We start from the raw sequence: 16406 nt of genomic DNA on the forward strand, positions 1-16406 counted from the left end.
AGACAAAGTCTCTCGTAGTGCATTGGCACTGCCGGTGGCTCCTATTAGCCTACGCAGTGGCCTCCACGGTATGCACTAGCCATGCGTCTTGGTAGGTGTGCTATTTACGAACTGATGAGCCCAACTTAGCACACTAGGATGAGACGCTGGCAACCAGGAATGGGTTAGCTGGAAAATTTATAATGTCCAATAATAGACCAATTATATTGGTATTGTAGATAAATTTACTCATTCGGAACAAACATTTCAGGTTCTCTATCCTATGGGAATCAACATCTGTATCACATACCACTTAGTCGATCAGCTTGTCTTTTTTCAATAATTGAAATTATTAGGGGTCCTCATATTCAGTACAATGATATTTATTAATGTGGATTGATCACATGTCGTTCACATGAGGTACTAGTTTCGGCACTTAACTCGTGCCATCATCAGCGAACGAGTCAAATCAGGCAAACACAAACAACTTAAAACTATTTTAAAACACACTGTAACAGCTGCATAGATGAATATTTAAAAATATATGGTACTTGATGATATTGCACTTTAGTATAAAATCCTTTTAAAAATGATAACTCTGTTGTTTTGTACACATGGTGGTTTGTCCAGCATTTTTAGTTCTTTGATCTTGTTGAAAATATCCTGCAGAGTTTTAATGTCATATGACTACATATACACTATAAGGGCAATCGCCAAATTCAACGGTTATAACAGATCAATTATAGAACAGATAATCAATAAATTCAGACACTGGCTTAAGACCACTCTCACAAAAGAAAAACCTAAAACTACCATTTCATCTACTTTTACATTCTGTGACGATGTCCATCAAATCACCAACCTCTTTCGAAGATCGTCTCCTTTTATATGTGCCTGGCCAGGCTTCCAGAAAGATACGTTACAAAAAAGTATCTTCTTGAAAATTCTAGTGTGCCTAATACATCGATTATAATGTACAGAATATTCTAAATTGTTCTAGTGCCTATTACCACTCTGGAAGTTACAGTGTGTTTCACAATTATGGATTACAAATTATACAGGTAAGAATGAGCTTCAGAATGTGATTATTCACATGCTTGTGCAATCGCAAACTAACTGCGCAGCTAGCTTGGCCAGCACTAGCCTTTGCTCAGGAACGGAATTATTAAAAAAATGCATTGGAAGGGAAAATCTGCAAGGTCATGTGGTTTCTGGTGAGTAGAAGCATTTGTATGGGTATTACCCTCATCCCTCTTGTACATATATGTGACAAAAAATAAACTACAGCTGCATAGGAACCACTACAATTCAAGGTTGTGCTCATACAGTCTAACTCGGGTACGGGGGTGAATGTGTTAAGAATGATTAAAAAGTCATAAAAGTTTGGCTGCATATGACACAATATATAGGATTATTTGCAGCAAGAAAAAAGTTAACCCATCAAAATGATGGGTTTGACCTTTCTAGTATTAAGATTATTGAGTCTGTGCAGCACGAAACCAATCACAAATTCCTTACCTAAGCATCTATATAGAAACTTTGTTCCTATTCTTTTACCATTGATATTCACCTTAATCCTTTTTCCTTTTCCTTGTTCCTTTGTTTATCCAGCTTTCTTGTCAAACACTTCCCATATCTTGAAGATCTGTCAAGATGGCGCCTCAATGAGTGTTGAACCTGGGTAGTAGAAATGAGCTCGTGGGGTGCTGTGAAGAAATGGATGTAGAAGAACTGGATTGATGAGGAGAGAGCCAATCTATCTCTAGATGGCAGTTTATGAAAATGTGGAGATTGTCCTTGGCCTTTTGTGTTTACTCTCTTTTCCCACATTGACCTATCATTGTTTTTTTCCTGTTTTGTTTTCCTTTGATTGTTCCTTCTTTCTGTATATGACTTGAATTGTACAGAAACTAAGTAAACATTTAGATATTTTTCTACATATTCACCATTTTGGTCGATGCATTTTTATAGACGCTGTGACAGTTTGTGTGTGCCCATGTCATACCAGCTCGGCGCCATGTTGTTCAGGAAGTTGCTAGCGACGCTTTGGGAAACCTCAGGAACCAAAGTGCAGAGATCATCCAGAGTGATCCGCCGATCTTCACACGTCTTTCACGACTGTCTTGGCGGAAATTGATGGTCTCCCGCTCCTTTGTTCGTTCGTCGTGAATTTCAGTCCAACCGGCTGCAAACTCTCTACACCACTTATGAACATTTTTGACATCTATGCACGACTCGCCGTCAATTGGCGATGGATTTCAATCTCTTCACTACCTTTTGCGTTCAAAAACCAAATAACTACGCGCACTTCGCACTTGGCGGTAACATCCAACGGGAGCTCCATTCTCAATGGCTGCCAAGACTGAGTGCCTCAGACCAGCGTGCACATGTTTATATGCGAGCACGGGAAACACTCTTCACAATATTGTGACCAGGAGACCTTATTTTTGGGATTACCCTCGTATTTTGGTGAAGTGAAGAACAATATTAAATAAAATATCAGGATGATTTTGTGTAAATATAAAAACTGTGAAGAGCCGAGTGACCATTTAGAAAAACGATCTGCTATTAGTCATTATTACTGAAAACAATATACGGAAAAATCTCCATGCCAAGGACCCTCGAATTTTACCAAACCTCATGTGTTTTGGAACATATGGGTGTGATATTTCAGTTGAACATGGAGGACGCAATGACTGGTGTCGCCATGTGACATGTAGAAAACATAAGTGTATGGATGTAGTAGTGGGCAATGCAAGATTCTCTCATCTGATCTTGCTACAAAAAAGTGATGTCCGTAGTGTTGTATGGGCTGAATATTATTTCACTTTCTTTTACATAACATTCCCTTATCTGCAGCAGGTCATGCCACTATGGACAATCACTTCTGAAAGCTGGCATCTCTGTGTATAAAATGATTTTCCAGAATATAGTGGGTATTTAAATTTCATAGCTTTTTGTACTGGTATCATAGTAGAGTTGTAAACAGTCCAACTTCATGTTTATCTTAAAGATTATTTGTACTGTATTGACAGTTCTTCTTAAACACATCCAGTGGTCTTCATGGTACAAAACCCTGAAATATCTGTAAAAGTACACAGCTCACTCTTGGTCATTCAGCCGGATTTCTGGAAGAGCCAAATTGTTAAAGATTTCATTTGAAAAATGGTATGCTGTACATATTCAAAGATCGAGCTCGATAGCTGCAGTCACTTAAGTGCGGCCAGTATCCAGTATTCGGGAGATAGTGGGTTCGAACCCCACTGTCGGCAGCCCTGAATATGGTTTTCCGTGGTTTCCCATTTTCACACCAGGCAAATGGTGGGGATGTACCTTAATTAAGGCCACGGCCGCTTGCTTCCTAGTCCTAGCTCTTTCCTGTCCCATCGTCACCATAAGACCTATCTCTGTCGGTGTGACGTAAAGCCAATAGCAGAAAAAAACCATCTTCAGAGGTGTTGGTTTATGTAAATTTGGTTTTAATATTGTATGTATATAACATTTTTCAGTATACGGTATATTTTGTGCTTAGATTTCTCCAACTTTGATATTGACCAAACCACAGTTGATACTTAACACACAAAAAATATGCAACTGCACTATGAACACAGAACAGTAGTATCCAGTATATGTAGTAACAATAATGCAAGTGGATGGTTTTCAAGGTTGCACTACAGTGAGTCACAATTCAAATTCAGATGTATCAGCAGAATACAGCAATGAAAAGAAGGCTGGATTTTCTCACTTAATGCACAAGGAATCAGTGGCATGTAGTGATTTTTAAAAGAAAACATTTTCAGTCCATTATTCATGATATAATCTCCTACATTAAAATGTAACGATTTTTGTAAATAATTAGCTTTTTCCTTTAATTCCAAGATTGAGAAAAGATTTTTCGCACTCACTTTACACTGCCAGCCACCACAGGAAACATACTACTATGAATTCATGCCTCCACATAGGGTTGGATTCAGGAAAGGCTGTAAAACTGGGGATAATCTAATTGGGAAATGGCCAGAAAGACGACATACATACAAATTAACACTGTATTTTTTTAAATGTTTGTTTGATGCATATTTCTATCACCCTTTGGATTTTTTGTTCTGGTTTTATCGATCTTCATTATCAATTAAAAGAAAATAATGCTTTTGTTTGTTCACAGATATCAAATATGCATAAAACTCAGAAAAATGAAAAAGATGACGACTCTGGGTCTGACTCGGACACTAGCGACGAATCATCTGTTGATGAGACAAAGCCAAAAATGCACTGTGCTTTCATTAATCACCAAGGTTGTGTCAACAGGATAAGAGTAAGTTCTGGTAAAAGTGGCTACACATATAACTGCAAGCTTGCCAAACATGCTTGCTCAATCTTTATGTACATGCATGCTTTGGCATCTGTAGGATTGTGCAAGCATTTCAGTTGTACAAGTGGCTTGAAGATTGATTGAATTTTAACTATGCATTCATGAACAAGCCATGCTTCAGTGTAAAGTGGAACATGTATACCAGGGGTGTACAAGCAAACGTTAATCATGAGTGAACTCTCATAACATAATTTGTGCCATGTCTGAAAAAGCTCAGCCATGGATTACTCAGAGTTTATTCGAGCATACCCAAGTCAACCCTGTCTCTGGCATATTAAATCCAAGGTCTGTCATGATAAGGCAAATAGGGATGCAGCGTGCGATATATTATTTTGTTAATTGATCACAATGCTGATAAGGCATTATAAAAGAGAAAAGAAAAATATTGAAAGAATCTACTCCCTCTGGCTTTGGCACAGGTCAAATTTATGAGCTGACACTTTGGTACTACAACTTGTTTGAGTTTTTAGTCAGTCAGGACACTCATAGAAGCTCTTTGTCCAATTTGAATGAAAAAGAGGTGAGTTTTATGTACAGTTTCATACCGAGCTCATAACACTTTAAGCAAGCCTCAGACCTATGGGAGTAACGGAGCCTCGCTCCCATTTGACAGGCGAGGGACTCCTTGGAAACAACTTGCGAACAAAATGAAATTTGATGAGGAGCTATCAATATTAATGGGGCTTATGGAAGAAAGAAGTAGAACTGGCTGAGTCAGCAAAAAAGATGCATCTGGACGTGCTAGGAGTAAGTAAGTGATATTCAGGTAAGGGGAGATAACGAGGAAGGTATAGGAGATTATAAAGTGTACTTGACGGATGTTAGAAAGGGAAGGGCAGAGTATTGGGTAGGGCTGTTTATCAGAAATACCATTGCATGCAACATAGTTTCAGTTAGGCACGTAAATAGCGAATTATGTGGGTAGATTTGGCAGTTGGAGGAATTAGGACAAAAATTGTCTCAGTGTATTCACCATGTGAAGGTGCAGATGAGGATGAAGTTGAAAAGTTTTATGAAGCATTGACTGACATCGAAGTCAGGGTCAACAGCAAGGATAAGATAGTGCTAATGGGCAATTTTAATGCGAGAGTTGGAAATAGAACTGAAGGGTACGAAAGGGTGATTGGTAAATGTGGGGAAGGTATGGAAGCTAATAGGAAAGGGCAGCATTTACTGGTCTTCTGTGCTGGTATGTGTTTAGCAGTTATGAATACATTCTTCAAGCATAAGGCCATTCACCGCTACACATGGGAGTCTAGGGGTACCAGATCCATGATAGACTATATCTTAACCGACTTCAAATTCAGGGTCTGTTGGGAATGTACGAGTTTTCCATGGATTTTTCGGTGGTACAGTCCACTATCTGATCTGGAGTGAAATTAGTATCTCTAGGCCTAGGGTAGAAAAAGTGAAATCTGTCTCCAAACGAATAAGGGTAGAAAAGTTCCAGGACGAGGACATTAGACAGAAGTACATGGATATGATTAGTGAGAAGTTTCGAACAGTAGACAGTAAGCATGTTCAGGATGTAGAAAGAGAATGGGTGGCATACAGGGATGCTGTAGTAGAAACAGCAAGGGAATGCCTAGGAACAACTGTGTGTAAAGATAGAAAAAAGTGAACATCTTGGTGGAATTATGAAGTGAGAGCAGCTTGTAAACGTAAAAAGGAGGCTTATCAGAAATGGCTCCAAGCAAGGGCCAATGCAGACAGGGAATTGCATGTAGATGAAAGAAACGGAACAAAACAAATAGTTATTGAATCCAAAAAGAAGTCGTGGGTAGATTTTGGTAATAATCTGGAAAGGCTAGGTCAGGAAGCATGGAAACCTTTCTGGACGGTAATGAAGAATCTTAGGAAGGGAGTAGAAAAGGAAATGAACAGTGTTTTGGGTAATTCAGCTGAACTCATATTAGATCCCAGGGAATCACTTGAGAAGTGGAGGGAATATTTTGAACGACTTCTCAGCGTAAAAGGAAATATTTCAGGTGGTGTTGCGAACAGCCAAGCTTATGGGGAGGAGGAAAATGATGTTGGTGAAATTACGCCGGAAGTGGAAAGGATGGTAAATAAACTCCATTGTCATAAAGCAGCAGGAATAGATGAAATTAGACCTGAAATGGTGAAGTACAGTGGGAAGGCAGGGATGCAATGGCTTCATATAGTAGTAAGATTAGCATGGAGTGTTAGTAAGGTACCCTCAGATTGGATAAAAGCAGTAATTGCACCTATCTACAAGCAAGGGAACAGGAAGGATTGCAACAACTATCGAGGTATCTCATTGATTAGTATACCCGGCAAAGTATTCACTGACATCTTGGAAGGGAGGGTGCGATCAGTGGTTGAGAAGAAGTTGGATGAATACCAGTGTGGTTTCAGACCACAGAGGGGCTGTCAGGATTAGATATTCAGTATGCACCAGATAATTGAAAAATGCTATGAGAGGAATAGACAGCTTTGTTTATGTTTCCTAGATCTAGAGAAAGCATGTCAGGGTACCAAGGGAAAAGATGTTTGCCATACTGGGGGACTATGAAATTAAAGATCGATTATTAAAATCGATCAAAGGCATTTATGCTGACAATTGGGCTTCAGTGAGAATTGATGGTAGAATGAGTTCTTGGTTCAGGGTACTTACAAGGGTTAGACAAGACTGTAATCTTTCACCTTTGCTGTTCGTAGTTTACATGGATCATCCGCTGAAAGGTATAAAGTGGCAGGGAGGGATTCAATTAGGTGGAAATGTAGTAAGCAGTCGGGCCTATGCTGATGTCTTGGTCGTAATGGCAGATTGTGCTGAAAGCCCTGCAGTCTAATTTCGTGGAACTTGAAAACAGGTGCAATAAGTATGGTATGAAAATTAGCTTTTTGAAGACTAAATTGATGTCAGTCTAGATGATTGACTGATACGGCCTTGTAATAATACTCAACATGGCTTAGCTGTGTTGATACTGCTACACGGCTGAAAGCAACGGGAAACTACAGCCGTAACTACCTCCCGAGGACATGCAGCTCTCTCTGTATGAATGGTGTACTGATGATGGCTTCCTCCCGGGTAAAATATTCTGGAGGTAAACTAGTCCTCCATTCGGATCTCCGGGTGGCGACTACACGAGAGGGGGCGATCATCACGAAGATGGATACTGACGTTCTGCGAGTCGGAGCGTGGAATGTTAGAAGTTTGAATCGTTGTGGTAGGTTAGAGAATCTGAAAAGGAAGATGGATAGGCTAAAGTTAGATGTAGTTGGTATAAGTGAAGTACGTTGGCAGGAAGAACAAGATTTTTGTTCAGGTGACTACCGAATTATTAACACAAAATCAAACAGGGGAAATGCAGGAGTTGGTTTAATAATGAATAAGAAAATAGGGCAGTGGGTAAGCTACTACGACCAGCATACTGAAAGAATTATTGTCGTCAAGATAGACACCAAACCAATGCCCACCACAATAGTGCAGGTCTATATGCCTACTAGTTCAGCGGATGATGAAAAAATCGAAAGAATATATGACTAGATAGAAGATTTAATACAATATGTAAAAGGTGACTAGAATCTAATTGTGATGGGAGACTGGAATGCAGTGGTAGGCCAAGGAAGAGAAGGTAGTACAGTAGGAGAATTTGGATTGGGACAAAGGAACGAAAGAGGAAGTCGGCTGGTTGAATTCTGCACTGATCATAATTTAGTCCTTGCCAATACTTGGTTCAAACACCACCAACGACGGCTGTATACGTGGACGAGACCTGGAGACACTGGAAGGTATCAAATAGACTTCATTATGATTAGGCAGAGATTCAGAAACCGGGTGTTGGATTGCAAAATTTTCCCAGGACCAGACGTGGACTCTGACCACAACTTGTTGGTCATGAAATGCCATCTGAAGTTGAAGAAATTAAAGAAATGAAAGAATGCAAAAAGAAGGGATCTAGACAAGTTGAAAGAAAAGAGTGTGAGGGATTGTTTCAAGGAACATGTTGCACAAGGACTAAATGAAAAGGCTGAAGGAAACACTATAGAGGAAGAGTGGAGAGTCATGAAAAATGAAGTCGGTAGGGCTGCTGAAAAAATGTTAGGAAGGAAGAAAAGATCAACTAAGAATCAGTGGATAACTCAGGAGATACTAGTCCTGATTGATGAACGAAGTGGATAGTGGATAGAAAGTGCAAGGTAGCTGAGGAAGAATGGCTGAAGGAGAAGTGCAAGGACGTCGAAGGCTGTATGGTCCTGGGAAACGTAGGTGCTGCATACAGGAAAATCAAGGAAACCTTTGGAGAAAGGAAATCTAGGTGTATGAATATTAAGAGCTCAGATGGAAAGCCACTTCTAGGGAAAGAAGACAAAGCGGAAAGATGGCAGGAGCATATCCAGCAGTTGTATCAGGGTAAAGATGTAGATAATTTGGTTCTGGAACATGAAGAGGCTGTTGATGCTGATGAAATGGGAGACACAATTTTGAGGTCAGAGTTTGACAGAGCTGTGTGTGACCTAAATAGGAGCAAGGCACCTGGAATTGATAACATTCCCTCTGAATTACTGACTGCCTTAGGAGAAACCGCCATGGCAAGGTTATTTCATTTAGTGTGCAAGATGTATGAGACAGGAGAAGTCCCATCCAATTTTCGGCAGAATGTTGTTATACCTATACCCAAGAAAGCCTGTGCTGACAGGTGTGAAAACTACCGAACCATTAGTTTAGTATTGCATGCCTGCAAAATTTTAACACGTGTTATTTACAGAAGAATGGAAAAACAAGTTGAAGTTGAGTTGGGAGAAGATCGGTTTGGCTTCAGAAGAAATGTAGGAACACGTTGTGGCTACTCCAACCACTACTCTTATACCTTCATATCTTCCACACAATATAAATAACATTTGTTTGAGCGCCAGTTGCTTTTTTAAGAAAAACAACAAAATTCGGTAGAGCATACCTCTTATATCAATTATCTCAAGGCGTGAAGTGAAAAACTCGCATATCTGGCAATATACAGGGATATGGATCAGGACAATATTAAATTACTGTTGCATTTCCACAATTGAGGATTGTACATGGAGCTGGAATCACTTATTATAATTAAAATAAAACTGAGTTTATGACTATAATTTACGTCACAATGAACAATCATTGACGTCTTTTAATTTAACATAATATATCGTGAGATTTGCGGTACTAATAAAAGGAAAATTTAATCTAAACAAAAAAAGCTATTGGCATGAACTTGAAGTGAGATGTGATATCGCCGCTGATTACATTCTTCTTCATGTTATGAATGCATAACATGTCTGATGCTTTAATTACCTGATGTCGGCATACACCGCTGTTGAACTTGAAATTCTTGGGAAAACCTCTGAGCTGAAGTCGGGAGCCGTCTGCTGTTATCTTCTTATATAACAAGGAGTTGGCCTACATACCATGTACGCATGTAGGGAGCTCCAATGTAATTACGTCCACTCAATATATTATAAGAAATTGGAAAATATTATTGAAACATCTTGTGAAGTCCATCCTCACAAGAAGATGATGTTTCTTTATCAGCATAGTACCCGTCTCTGCTCGGATACAACCACCACTTGTAGACTTCCTCGATTATTACTTCTTCAAACACAACTCTTAGCTCTGACCATCACACTAAGACCACTTCTTCCATTTGATACATCTGACTGTTACATATGATCTGCACGATATGAACTGAATACCTCTCCCTACTGTTGCATCAACTTATATAACCTCGCGATGACGACTCATCTCCCTACTCACTGTTCATCCCTTCCACTTCAACATACAGTAGCTGGCGAATACTGACACTTGGTCGCAATCACGTGCCCACGCACTGATGTCATCAGTCAAGTGTTGTCTAAGCGTGCCCAAGCGGATTGAGGATGACTATGCTGAGTGCGTCACCGGGAAATCTACTTGCACAGTTAAACATAGCCTCGATTGCAAAATACTATGCCAGCTCATCTAGCCTGAGTTACAAGCCACAGCATGACAATATGAAACCAACAAATCTCACTTACTACAATACAGAATTACAAACAAATTTCACTTAACCTATGATTAAATACAATAATATACGTGATACCTAATTATTACAGTCTAAATGATGAGAAACCGAATATATAAAATCTAATGAATCGGGTTAATAATAATAATAATAATAATAAATACTGAATGGAATCTGTAACCCTGTTGTACGGTTACAACGTGAAAAAGTCCTGACTTTACGTCTGATCTTAGAGGATTCGAATCGAGGAGGACAAGCCCACGTACATGGCATTCGTAGATCTAGAAAAGGCATTCGATAATGTTGATTGGACCAAGCTATTTATGATTTTGAAGATGATAGGGATCAGATACCGAGAACGAAGAATTATCTACAATCTGTATAAAAATCAGTCTGCAGTGATAAGAATCGAGGGCTTTGAAAACGAAGCAGCAATCAAGAAAGGAGTGAGGCAAGGCTGCAGTTTGTCCCCTCTCCTTTTCAGTGTTTACATAGAACAGGCAGTAAAGGAAATCAAAACCTTGAGATTTGCCGATGATATTGTTATTTTATCTGAGACTGCAGAAGATCTCGAAGTTGCTGAATGGTATGGATGAAGTCTTAGGTAAGGAGTACCAGATGAAAATAAATAAGTCCAAAACAAAAGTAATGGAGTGCAGTCGAATGAAGGCAGGTGATGTAGGAAACATTAGATTAGGAAATGAAGTCTTAAAGGAAGTAGATGAATATTGTTACTTGGGTAGTAAAATAACTAACGATGGCAGAAGTAAGGAGGACATAAAATGCAGACTAGCACAAGCAAGGAAGAGCTTTCTTAAGAAAAGAAATTTGCTCACTTCAAACATTGATATCGAAATCAGAAAGATGTTTTTGAAGACTTTCTTGTGGAGCGTGGCATTGTATGGAAGTGAAACATGGACGATAAGTAGCTCAGAAAGAAAGAGAATAGAAGCTTTTGAAATGTGGTGTTACAGAAGAATGTTCAAGGTGAGATGGATAGATCAAATCACGAATGAAGAGATACTAAATCGAATTGGTGAGAGGAGTTAAAAATTAAATAACTGGAGGTTCAACCTATTCAATACTCAAAAGAAAGAAACGTAGCAATCACATTTCTATTTAAATGGGACCGGTTTCGACCTTAGTCTAGGTCATCATCAGCCATAAAAAACATGTAAAATGTTTAAGAATGTTGGAGGTCAGTTTTTCACTGTTAGGCACAAAGACACGACATCACATTCTGTTCTGCACAAAGTCACAACATTAACAATCAACTTGCGAAGATCAAAAAGGCTTGAATTCGCAGACGAACAGATCTGTAGATGAAAGCCGCCAGCTCCCGGTGACTACGTGGCACACTCAAGGTCACGCGCTGCGGCCAAACACCAAAGCAGAGTGGAGAACGTTTCGAAGGTCCAGAACCTGTCACGGCTGCGGGAAGCCAAGTACGTATATAAAAATGTACGATGCCAATTAGTATAACCGAACGAGCACCCGTACTCCAGCTAAGATCTTGGTTATACTAATTGGCATCGTACATTTTTATATACGTACTTGGCTTCCCGCAGCCGTGACAGGTTCTGGACCTTCGAAACGTTCTCCACTCTGCTTTGGTGTTTGGCCGCAGCGCGTGACCTTGAGTGTGCCACGTAGTCACCGGGAGCTGGCGGCTTTCATCTACAGATCTGTTCGTCTGCGAATTCAAGCCTTTTTGATCTTCGCAAGTTGATTGTTAATGTTGTGACTTTGTGCAGAACAGAATGTGATGTCGTGTCTTTGTGCCTAACAGTGAAAAACTGACCTCCAACATTCTTAAACATTTTACATGTTTTTTATGGCTGATGATGACCTAGACTAAGGTCGAAACCGGTCCCATTTAAATAGAAATGTGATTGCTACGTTTCTTTCTTTTGAGTATTGAATAGGTTGAACCTCCAGTTATTTAATTTTTAACATCAATAATTTCAATACGGAACAATGAAATTTTTATCTTTAAATTGGTGAGAGGAGATCGATTTGGCTAAATTTGACGAGAAGAGGAGATAGAATGATAGGACACATCTTAAGACACTCAGGACTTGTTCAGTTGGTTTTTGAAGGAAGTGTAGGTGGTAAGAACGGTAGGGGTAGACCAAAGTATGAATATGACAAGCAGATTAGAGCAGATGTAGAATGCAGTAGTTACGTAGAAATGAAAAGGTTAGCACAAGATAGGGTGGCATTGAGAGTTGCATCAAACCAGTCTATGGACTGATGACTCAAACACACAACAAATGATTTTTGCTGGATGCTAAATAATATTATCTACAATCATCATCATCATCATAATCATGATATCACATTATTAATGTATTTTGCATAATAACACCTCAAGCAAGAGGAGAGAAAAGAGAAAGGAAGTTAGGCACAGAAGCAGTAAGTTCTTACTTTGCAAAAAACAGTGCAGAATTGCTATAGGGAGGACTCAAAAATCCAATTCTGGAAGGGGAAAGAGGGTTTGTGCCAACCATGTTAAAATTGTACTTGTGTATTTCGAACATCTTTATTTATTAATAAAATTACAATATTAATATTGGAACGTATTACATTTAGAGAACCCACCATCAGTTAAATCCACCGCTACTGATAGTTTACAATTACAGTATTGCCAAATAAATGATTAGATTCTCCAGCTGTCTGTAGATTATGCTAGTTATGCATGGAACGATTCTATTTGCGTTCCAATCTGGTGCATAACAAACTGTTTCTGAACGGTAATCAGTATGCGCTTGCACATTCACAGTTGTTGGTATGGGTTCTGAATGCATTCCGAACTGTATGTTGGAACAAACCTTGTATATAAGAAAATATAAAGGTCTAATAATCCGTCCCTGTGCGATCCCCCTCTTAATCATTACAGGATCAGATAACACTTCACCTATTCTAATTCTCTGAGTTCTATTTTCTAGCTGGGCTGAGTGGCTCAGACGGTTGAGGCACTGGTTTCTGACCCCAAATTGGCAGGTTCGATCCTGGCTCAGTCCTGTGACAATCAGAAAGAATGCTTAGCCAGAGCTGACAAACAACACAAGACAAGGTGACTGGGCTGTGATTATCTGCTTTATGTTTATTACTCTTTCCCTTGTACACTGGGGCTGCTATTGCAACTCTTCATTCATTCATTCATTCATTCATTCGGTATCACTCCTTCATGCAGACAGTAATCAAATTATTTCAGATATGCCACTGTATCCCAGCCTGTAGCCTGTAATATATCCCAGAAATCTTAACATTCACAGCTGCTTTTCTAGTTTTCAGGTTTTATATCTTTTCGTAAATGTCTTTATTGTCATAAGTGGTTTGAGTAATTCGCCATTATTAGTCACCTCCATTATTTGGACATTATCCTTATATCCAATTACCTTTACATATTGCTGACTGAATACTTCTGCCTTCTGTAATTTCTCACACATACACTCCCCATGTTCATTATAGATCACTGGAATGTCCTTTCTGAAAACCATTTCTGCCTTAAAGTATCTTTACATATCCTTCCATTGCTCCCTAAAATTCATATGGCTGCCAGTTGTTAGCCATCATGTTATCCTTAGCAGACTTTTTTGCTAAATTCAATTTCCTAGTAAGCTCTTTTGAATCTCTCCTTGCATCCGTAACCATTCTTAACTTAATTTCTTTCTAATCTGCATCTCCTCCTTAGTCTCTTTATTTCCTAGCTATAATACGAGGGCAGATTAGAAAAGTAACGCACAATATTTTAATTTTTTTTCTGGCATCGTATTGCAGGTGGAATGTTGAAATTTCACGATATAGCTTGAAGTTTGCGCTACAGAGGGTATTTGGTTGTCATGTGCAGCTCTAACAAGAGAAGCCTGAACTACAAAACAAACATGGCGCGCATGTGACTTTCGTCCACGTGTGAAGAGCAGCGAAGTGTAGTTCGATATTTGTCAGCCAAAGGGCATACACTGAATGAAATTCACAGGGACATGCGTGGCGAGTATGGGGACGATTGTCTGGACTGTAGCAATGTCTCCAGGTGGTGTGCATTATTCCAAGAGGGCTTAGTGATTTACCACGCCAAAAACAGTAGAGACAATACGCGACACTTCTGGATTTAGCCTTGTTAAAATGGGAGACAAGTCGCAAGTGGTGTTCCTAGTGGCGTGACCTGAAAATTTGCGCTAAATTCAAATGTCAATGGAAATATATATACGGGAATGGATAAATAAATTACATCTAGAAAGAAAGTGTTACTAAGATATTAACTTCAAAGTTGCTAAAGCAATTCTGGATAAATGAATGAAGAATTATTTAACAGGTTATTATTTAAAGACTGAAATTAGACATATAATCAAGATGTGAAATGGACTGCTGTGAAAGGGTTTGATCTTTCATTTATGCACTACTTTTTTAGCTTTAGCATTCCTGCCTGAACGTTCATGGCTAGATTTGTCTTTTTTCTCATTTAAAAGCATTGTATCATCACATTAAAGCACTTGTCAACAAAAATATCGGCACATTCCTTACACACATGATTCAGTGAATTTACATTTAAGAACTGGACAATTTTCCTTTTAACTTAAAGCCTACGAACAGAAAGAAAATCTATAAATTTACCCTCAAAAACATTCAAACTTTCCCTATAAGCAATACTTGCCATAATGCCATTACATTAGGGTAAAGCAAATTTGCATCATATTGTTTCAACAAAATATGTACATTTCTTAAATCACCCATATTTTCTTCAGTGCTTGACAATGCATTACAGCATTCCAAATGGGGTAACTTGGAACACAACCAGCCACACACATATGCATAAATGTATTTTCCTGAATTAAATCATACCCACAGATCACACCTACAACACATTGGTATTGAAGGTTAACTGCTGCACTATACAATAAAATAAGCTTATTATATTTTAAGCCGGTTAAAATGTGGGTCGTGCAGGTCAGAAGTTTAGGAAGTACTATAAAAATCTCTTTGTAACTGGAAGAATATATATGCTAACACAATATTTACTTACATTTTGTCATGAGGGAAGCGGAAGAAAGACCGTGAATCCTTCTGCACTTCATACTTATTGCAGCCAAACACAGCACACAACTTTCCACTCATATTGAGAGGAGATATAAAGGAATGACTCACGCTGCTATTTACGTATGTCAACTTAATGCAAATGCATAAATAACGCCAAAAGCTTCACGAACAAATACACGTGCTCTTATGTCAGAATCAGTAACTCTCAGGTCACTCCTCTAGATAGAGCTCTAATCGCTGTCCCTCGATATCTCGCAGAGTGTCACGTATTGTCTCTACTGTATTTGACCACGCCATTGAGGCAGCAATTTTGTAGACCGGCTTTTACACCTGTGAACCTTATCGTAGATATTCAACATTTCCTATGGAACGGTGTAAGACATTTTTCATGACACGTTGAAATTCCGTAAAGTTAGTGCTCGCTGGGTGCCTAAGAACCTGACAGACAACCACAAGGGCCAGCAAATGACAAGCATGGATCGCTTGACATGTTACGCTGCAGAAGGGCATGACTTCCAGGAAGGAATCGTCACTGGTGATGAGTCATGAGTAGGAACCTGAAAAAATCGCATTTGCGATAAATGCGAATTTTTTAATCTTGTACTGAATTCAAGCCTACGGTAATTCTAATGTGGAATAAAATTATTTTTACACATAAATAGAAGTGTGACAATATGCAAATTGTGACCCAAAATGCAAAATTAGTATGAATATGCAATGTTGGTGCAAATTCTGCAAAAATTTGCTATTTTACTGGCAAATCAAAATGTAAATCGACTGACATGGAAATAATGAGATAGACACAGCGTTGTTTTCCTGTTGTTCAAAATTGAAACTAGTGAAGAGTAGAAAGTCAAGCTATCATTTAGGTTATGGGGCGCTCGACAGAAGCTGTGCACGAAAGGGCTCAGCAATATGCAAAGTATGGTTTATATGCCACAGATTCAGCGACAGTGTTTTGCAAGTTTTTTAATTGCCGAGTTGAGTGGGGAAAAAAATAGCATTGTGAAACATGTTAA

At 39.0% G+C, this 16406-nt stretch overlaps 1 protein-coding gene across 3 annotated transcripts in view; it reads left to right on the plus strand.

Moving 5' to 3' along the window:
* Positions 1–16406, plus strand: part of l(2)09851 (WD repeat-containing protein 1 l(2)09851) — a 194839-nt gene that overhangs the window by 63960 nt on the left and 114473 nt on the right. For all 3 annotated transcript variants that reach the window (XM_067137931.2, XM_067137928.2, XM_067137930.2), the window contains one exon: positions 4142–4291. In XM_067137931.2, coding sequence (XP_066994032.2) covers positions 4142–4291 — 150 coding nt within the window. The remainder of the gene's footprint in view (positions 1–4141; positions 4292–16406) is intronic.

This window comes from Anabrus simplex, chromosome 1 (genome assembly GCF_040414725.1).
Source record: "Anabrus simplex isolate iqAnaSimp1 chromosome 1, ASM4041472v1, whole genome shotgun sequence".
NCBI lineage: Eukaryota > Metazoa > Arthropoda > Insecta > Orthoptera > Tettigoniidae > Anabrus > Anabrus simplex.